The 8,434-nt window shown below is 37.1% G+C and overlaps 1 protein-coding gene across 1 annotated transcript; it reads left to right on the top strand.

Annotated features, from left to right (window-relative positions):
- The first annotated feature begins 2,151 nt into the window (after positions 1–2,151).
- ambp (alpha-1-microglobulin/bikunin precursor) lies at positions 2,152–7,846 on the top strand. Its single transcript, XM_053515507.1, has 10 exons — positions 2,152–2,340; positions 3,922–4,064; positions 4,335–4,411; positions 4,518–4,634; positions 5,240–5,341; positions 5,555–5,601; positions 5,764–5,842; positions 5,976–6,143; positions 6,759–6,932; positions 7,496–7,846. Exons 1-10 carry the CDS (start codon positions 2,230–2,232, stop codon positions 7,519–7,521), a joined length of 1,044 nt encoding a protein of 347 aa, XP_053371482.1. The 5' UTR covers positions 2,152–2,229; the 3' UTR covers positions 7,522–7,846.
- The last annotated feature ends 588 nt before the right edge of the window (positions 7,847–8,434 follow it).

Genomic DNA, 8,434 nt, shown 5'->3' with positions numbered 1-8,434 from the left:
ACAAAAAGTATTTAGGAGTTCGAAAAAACCCACACATGACTAAAAAATATATGCAAAGGAATGATGATGATAATGAAGGGTGGTGATGATGAGTGTTTATTAATAATTAGTCATTTTTAAAATAAAATAGTTAATAGTTCATTGCTTTCTTCTGCCATCTGAAAACTAAATGAATATGAATGAGTAATATGTATTCATGTCTAAAAATCTACATGATGACCAGTAAGTTGCACATAATAATAGGCAAAAATAAAAAAAACAACAAACGATAACAAAAAAGTAAATACACACAAATTCTTTTTTTTTTTTTTTTAAAGCACAATTTACAGAAACCGCAAAGAAGAACCATAAAGGAAATAAAGTATTTACTCCACTAACAAAACATCATTTAACATCAGTTCTGAATATAGAGAAGATTAAAGCCCCAGCTACTCTGAGAGCTCTGTGTTAAAGCTCGCATGTTGATTTAATTAACCTTCCAAAGGGAACTCTTCTACATAACCTCATCAATTTAGACACGTCCTATTGTATATCATGAGATTTACTCAGAACTGTTTAAAACTCAAAACATTCTAGACATTCTTTATCTTTTCCAAAACATCTGTATCCTGAATAGTTTCATGTTTTTTAACTCGTCAATAAAAAGTATCGCAAAAGCATTTAATTACATCTGCATGACAGTTCTGTCTTTCTTTAGTTCTTCTTGCTATTTATTCCTTAAATTTTATTTTTTCCTTGAATTTTTTCTTTTCCTTCTTCTCCTCTCTTTTGCGTGGATTTAACGACCCCAAAAATATATGTACAATTTCATGCTACGCTAAGAAAGCGCAATAGTGTCCTGAAGCCTGGGGATGGTAATGGGTTAAAAAAAAAAAAGAAAGACATGAACTTATAAATATTACATTAATGTAAACATTTATATTTATTTATAATACTGTTATTTTGTAGTAAGCATTTTTCAAATTATAATATATGATGCATGTTCATAAATATCTATTATCACAATTCTTCCATCCTGATTAACACTCCTGCATCTAATCTAATCTAATCTAATCTTATCTAATCCACACTGGAGTCTATTTTTTATTATGGCGTAATTTTTGCACACGGACATGCAAGAAGTAAATACTTCATTCTTTTTATGATAACACATATGCACCTAAATGTGTTGCCTTATTATTGCTAATGTTTATTTTCTCCTGAGATCTCCACACAATTTCCCCGAGCCCCACAGAGATGTCTCAACTCCTCAGATCAGATTTTTGTTCAGTCTGAGTGTAGACTGTCTCAGAGACACACAGCTGGGACTCCTGAACCCCCTCGTCTCTACAGTTAACAGAATTATACTTGAGTTAACAATAAAGACTAAAACTTAAGCGTAGTGACGCGCTGCTCGAACCCTGGGCTTCTAAACACACCGTCATGCTGATCTGAGACCTGCGGAGAAGGACGACACTCTCAGTCTGTACCTGGACCAGGTGTCGCTCCCAAAGAGACGCCAAAGTAAAATCAGCAAAGTGTGAATCATCTATTAATAACTAAACCTCACACACACACACACACACACGTTTAACACATTCTGGTGCAGATGTTTTCTCAAATAATTGAGGATTTGTTTACTTTATTTACTTATATATCTGTGTGTTTTGTGTGTAAAATTTGCATATCAGGATTGTTATTGTGTTGTGTTGTCAAAGATGTGTGTGTGTGTGTGTGTGTGTAAAATTCCTAATAAACGTAAATGTAAATTGTCAAATTCAAAATGTTTCTGTTTCTGACACTTTGAACAAAGCAGAGATAACAATACTGAGGCTGTTTGTTTTATTTTCCATGTGACCTTCTAACGTCCTTGACAGTCTGTAAATACCGTAACACCATCTCTAATCCAAATCCACTTACCCAGATTAAGTGTTCCAGATTATTTGCCTCAGCAGCGTATATTTAGAATGTTACATTAATTTGTGTTATTTTATAAAGCTACATGAACACACACACACAGACACACACACACACACACACACACAGAGCACAGGATGGATAAATCAATAAACAGATAAGAGGACCTTTGCTCCGGTTGGTTGGACTGACTTTAGGCCACTTTGTGACAGTGGGGTGAGAGCACATAACCCACCGGTCGATGGCTTTACCAGTGGGGGGGGAGGGGGGGGAGGTGCTGTTGTTCCCTCATTATTCTATCTAGAACCTCATTCGGATGAGAGACAGACAGAAATGCAGGCTGTGTTTGTGGCTCTCCTGCTCGCTGCCGTGGGTCTGATCCACGCCGGGCCTCTGCCTGCAGAACCGCTCCTCCAGACCCAGGAGAACTTTGACTTGGACCGGGTGAGAGGCTCTAACACCAACTTTATTACTTCATTATATTACAAAATGAATCAATAAAAATAATAAATGTGAATAAGTGTATAAAATTCAGTAACGATCCATTAATAAATGTTGTTTGAACATCTAACGATGCTTAGATTAGTTGTAAGACTAAAAATCTAGAATATAATTTTATATACTGTATATAATTTTATACATAAAATATTATATAATATAGCATCTTTTCTACTTTACCGCATAAATTAAATGGCTAATATCATATTTAACTTGATTTTATTTGATAAATTACAGAATATTAATGCAAACATCTGTTTGTGTAACTGTGTTGTAAACCAAGCAGTAATATATAAATAAATTACTGTTACAAACTAGATAGCAATAAATAAAATCTTAAATAAATTTTAAAAAATTATAAAATCTCTAAAAAAAATTACAATCAAACCTGAGTACTGATTTATTGAGTTAAAATATTCCTAGTACTGCTACCAGCTAACTAGCTAGAATAATAACGTAGCCTCGATCAACACTTTATAGTTTGCTAAAATTATTTATAAAATGTTTGAGGAGCACTTTATTTACATAAACTAACAAATAAACACATAAATAAATTCGGTTCATGTGTTGTTAGCTAGTAACTAATCATTGTGGCTTTCACGCTGGAGACTAGCTACTGTAGCTATCATCTAAATCACAGCCACGTCCTGAAGCACCGCAGCTTCACACTTTAGAAACACAAAACTGTAGAATCTCCGTTAGTCAGGAATAACACACCGCTGTACACACTCGGGCCTCCTGTGTGCTAATCAATAGCTGCAGTGATTTGTCCTGTTAAAAACCAGAAACGTCCGTCGTCCCTGATCAAAGAGCAGAACCTGTTTACACACCAGCATGCTTACACACCAGTCTTACACAATATTCATGCAAACATGCACAAGTATTTTGTTTTGCCAATATTTTTATTTAACAAATATGGCATAGCAAAGACAAAATTAAATAAAAAACAAAACAAAAAAAAGGGATGGGATATGGAAAACAAAAAAAAAAAAAAGAAGAAGCTTTTTTGTATCAGTACGTGACTTCATTTATGGTCTCATGCTTTAAACATTTTTTTCTTTTGAAGTCATCTCTTTTACACTTTGAAAATTTACAATTCATTTTCAAAACATTCACTCAGTCTCAAGTCACGTGTTTAACCAGAAGTTGCATCATCTGATTTTACTGAAAATCATGTGAAGAAAAGGACATTCTAGGATTTCTTTTCTTTAATTTCTTTATATATGATGTCATGATATAAAGTGTGTTTAAGGGGCTTAAGGGCATTTTGTAATATTTATTTGCTAACTGTAGTTAAAATATAACTGCTACTTTTAGCTCTTATTAAAAAAGATAAAGGGAAATTACTTTTAGATTTAAAATATTGTCTGATATATTTTTGTACATTTATAGTGATTAAATGCAAGCTTGCTTAAATTTGGTGTAAATGTGTACTTTAGCTTTAGGTCACTAACGGATATCTCTGAGCTAAATAAACACACACACACACACACACACGTGTCAGCCATGTTGTTGTTTTGTGGGCAGTTCTTAGGGAAGTGGTATGACATCGCCTCGGCCTCCAACTGCCCCTGGAGAAACAAACATAAAGGAGATTCTCCGATCGGATCTCTGGAGCTGCAGCGCAGCGACACTCCAAACGCTCTGAGCATGACCCGCATCATGTCCCGGTACACACACACACACACACACACACACACACACACACACACGTGTCTTATTTAGCCTATTCCTCAACAATTTCCCAATTTTTTTTTTATCAATTTATAATTAAGTTAGAAACTTAGAGTGTTACAAAGCACTAAAACTGGAGACTCCTTCCTCCTTTATTCTCATTACTTTTAAAGCTTGTGTTATAAAAAAAAAACTAATCAACACCTTCTGACCAATTAGAATCCAGACTGTGTTTGTAAAAGGTGTTGTGGTGATTTTCATCATAGGCGTGGCGAGTGTAAGATGATCACTGGTAATTACATGAAGACTGAAACTCCAGGAAGATTCTACTACCACAGTGTCAGTGAGTGAAAACGTGAAGCTCGTGATTACAGAATAAAACAGGAATAAAAGTGATGATCTAATAAAGAAGAAGCTACAATCTGATCTCTGGTTGTGGTTCTGTACAGAATGGTCAGCTGACGTGGATGCGTACGTGGTGCACACGAACTACGACGAGTACGCGCTGGTGGTGATGTTCAAACAGCAGCGTGGAGGAAACAAGACCACCTCGGTCAAACTGTACGGTGAGGAGACACTGATCAGTTACAGCTTCAGTAAAGTGCAGCACAGATGGAGTCTGTGATTCAGATTCGCGAGTCAGCTGTGAGTCGACTCTTGGAGTCATCGGTCGATACGATTCAGTTTTATTATATTTCTGTTAGAGTCAGCTCTTTAAGGTTGACTCGCATTCAGTTAGCTCTTTAAGTTGTCACTCCAAGTGTCTTTTTGAGTCACGACTTGAGTCGCCTCTTTGAGTCAATGCAGTGTTCGAGTTAGCTCTTTGAGTCTACTCAATATTAACTCTCTGAGTCGATTGTTTAAGTCAGCTTATTGAGTCAGGTCTTTGAGAAACGAGTGTGAGTCAGGGCTGCCTTTAATCGACTCTATCATTTAGCTCCTTGAATTAGTTCTTTAGTGTTAAAGTTTCAGAACTGACTTGTATATAACAAGCTGAAGATCTCTCCAGGTGTAGGCTGTATTTTCATTCCTCCCTCCTCAGTAACTGTGAGTCTCTACTTTACATTATAAAGTGATGAATTGACAGACGAGCGTTAAGGTTGTACGTCCGTGTGTGTGATGGAGTGTTAGTGGGAGACATGAGGTTTTGTGATGTTTGCTGCTCCAACAGGTCGTAAGAAGGAACTGCGGCCCACACTGCTAGAGGACTTCAAGACCCTGGTGGCGGAGCAGGGAATGAGTGCTGATACCGTCTCTATTAAACAGGACAAAGGTACAAAACTGGACACGTCCAATCAGAGATGGTTTGGTTTATCTTCACAAAATGTCCTTTGCCGTCCACAGATTGTGCTAAGGCTGTACTAAGGGAGCACACTGAGCCCTTTAGTGTTATTTTTGATTATTTAAACAGTTTTATTCTTTAACAAATGGGGATTATTATAGGTTAGGTATTAAATGTGGTATATATCTGATTCTTTCTCTCCAGGAGATTGTGTTCCAGGACAAATAACAGCTCCAGTAACCGAGGTTCAGGTATATATATTAATTGCTTCTATTTTCTGTCCTACTGATTCTGTAACCTGTACAGCTGTTATTAAAACGTCATTTCTTAATAAATGTAAAGTAAGCACTGAGGATAATTATTGAGTAAATTCCACAATGCTCTGTACGTCCTGTGCCTGTGGCTGGGTCTAGCCCAAGACGAGACGATCGGTGGTGCTGCCTCCGTCTGATGAAGGTTCTGCAGATGGAATACCTATGTTTAAGGGAGAAAGTGAGTAAACAAACAAACAAACACACACACACACACACACACACACAAAGGGATTTAGACATGCTGGTTTGATTAAACATCAAACACACTTTATCTTACTACTGTGTATGTGTGTGTGTGTGTGTGTGTCTAGGCTCCTGTATAGGTACCCCAGACCCTGGTCCATGTTTCGGGATGATCCAACGTTTCCACTACAACTCCTCCATCATGGCGTGTCAGATGTTTCAGTACGGAGGCTGCATGGGCAACCAGAACAACTTCCTGACTGAGAAGGAGTGTCTGCAGACCTGCCGCACTGAAGGTGTGTGTGTGTGTGTGTGTGGTATAATAGTGACAGAAGAGTGTGATGAAGCGGAGGTATCATATTGTCTTTACATATTTCCGAAACTGTAAAAGTGTATTTGGAAGCTGTTGATTTGGTGAAAGTCACCCAGCGTGATCACGAGGTCCGGCCCACGAGGATAAATACACAACAACTGGTTTAGAAAAATGTGGAAATGTGGAATATTCGAAAAAACAAAAGCAGCAACAAAATTAATAATAAATCCTCCTAAAACAAACATTGTTAAAATGATCACAGAGTGTCGTCCAAAATGTTCCCAGAGAGAGGTTGTGTGTACGTTGTGCTAACCTAAAGCTGTTAGCAGTGTTAATGGTACTGGAATGGTTTTACCGGAGAGAGGAGTGTGGACGTTTTCTTATAAATGCACTCCTGTACAAATCACTGACACTAGAGACTCCTTACTAACATGTTACCTAAATATCTCAAATTAACAGCTTTTATTAATCAGTTCATTATTGCTGTTTACCTCTCTGAGAACGAGCTGTTACTATGGAAACCAAAGAGCATTAAAAATAAACCTGCATGAATGTCAGAGCTGACCGATGAGAATCTGGCCTTCTCTCACCTGCCCAGCTGCGTGTCGCCTCCCGATGGACGCCGGTCCGTGTAAGATGTCGCTTCAGTTCTGGGCTTTCGACTCGACCAACGGAAAGTGTGTGTCCTTCACCTACGGAGGATGTGAGGGCAACGGCAACCGCTTCTACACACAGAAAGAGTGTGAGGAGTACTGCGGCGTCAGCAGAGAAGGTACACACACACACACACACACACACACACACACTTATACACTAATATACACACATATCTGTTTATAAGTAAATTAATAAATATGTATGTATAGCTGAGTGCAAAATTTTGTGCCCCCTCAGTTTTATCAACACAAACAGAAATTCATCAAATATTACAGAAACTGTGTCTCCTTATAACATGGCCAAAATTATACACCCCCTAACCAAGAGCTCGTTTAAGGTATTAAAAGCCCTCAAGCAGTGGAGTTCAGGAAATCAGCCCTCACAACACACTAAACCTGAAACTGTAGAGGTTTCTGTAGAAGCAGATAACAGAACATAAACATTCTATTAATCCATATTAATGTCACATTCACCGTTTGGACTGATATTATAATATATTCGCATTTACATTTGTCATGTAATAAAGAAATCTTTATTACACTTTACTAATTTACTTCTTTACTAAACTTCAACTAAAAAATAGATTGTATTTTGTTAGATGCTGTTATGAAAAAATACTACATGTTTATATTAATATATATATATATATTGTGTGTGTGTGTGTGTCTGATATTTCAGGTGATGAGGAGTTCCTCAAGGTGTAAGAATGGAATGCCAGGAAATAAAATACCAAACAGTAGCTCAGCATTTCTTTCCCACTTTACTGTTGAAATGATTCAGAGATGGAGACGCTCAGCCTCACCGCTGGTTTTAAAAGATAAATTCTGCTGATATGATTCTCTGAAATTAAATACTACAATATTATAGTATACTCTTGGAGATCGACTACAACTATTTCACGTTAGCTGTACGAGAGAAAGGATTAAATCATATTAAAAGTATTATTTCACACTGAAGCTTGGATTTAAATAAATAAATAAAATGCTACAAACTAACAAACTGTGGAACAATAAAGATATTTTCTCTGGAGTGTGTTAAGTTGCAGTGATTTAGGGGCGGGGTTATGTGTGAAGTTGCTTGATGATGATCTACTGTAACACAGTGGACTGAGTCTGTATGTAAATGATCAGAACTGGCAGAAGAATACCGTAGTAGCTTATTTGCTAACATTTCCACTCTGTATTCAATTCAATTCAATTTTATTTGTATAGCGCTTTTAACGATTTACATCATCACAAAGCAGCTTTACACAATCAAAAGAACTAAGTTTGTATGAAATGTGAATGTGTATGAATCAAAATGATATGATTGGCAAGGAAAAACTCCCTGAGATGGTAATAGGAAGAAACCTTGAGATGAACCAGACTCAACAGGGAACCCATCCTCATCTGGGTGATAACAGATAGCAGGGATTGATGTGCATAATAATATGCGAGACTGGAAGTTCAGTATAAGAGGAGATGTGTAAGATTAAAGTCCAGTTTGTTCCTGGAGGCTCAGGTAGACTGTGAAAAATTTCAGTCCTGAACTATTGAGCGACTGAAGTCACAGGTCCTCAGAGAACAGCTGTCTGCATCAGTCGAGGACAGGACCACCTTCATGGAAAAGTGGAACCAA

The sequence above is a fragment of the Clarias gariepinus genome, chromosome 17 (assembly GCF_024256425.1).
Source record: "Clarias gariepinus isolate MV-2021 ecotype Netherlands chromosome 17, CGAR_prim_01v2, whole genome shotgun sequence".
NCBI classification, from domain to species: domain Eukaryota; kingdom Metazoa; phylum Chordata; class Actinopteri; order Siluriformes; family Clariidae; genus Clarias; species Clarias gariepinus.
This window is presented reverse-complemented; position numbering and strand designations above follow the sequence as displayed.

What these genes read in the sequence shown, in the direction of transcription:
- ambp (XM_053515507.1), top strand. Translation starts at nt 2,230, where the DNA reads ATGCAGGCTGTGTTTGTGGCTCTCCTGCTCGCTGCCGTGGGTCTGATC. An exon ending in ACCTATGTTTAAGGGAGAAA is followed by an intron (nt 5,843 to 5,975) that starts GTGAGTAAACAA and finishes GTGTGTGTCTAG; the next exon opens with GCTCCTGTATAGGTACCCCA. An exon ending in CTGCGGCGTCAGCAGAGAAG is followed by an intron (nt 6,933 to 7,495) that starts GTACACACACAC and finishes CTGATATTTCAG; the next exon opens with GTGATGAGGAGTTCCTCAAG.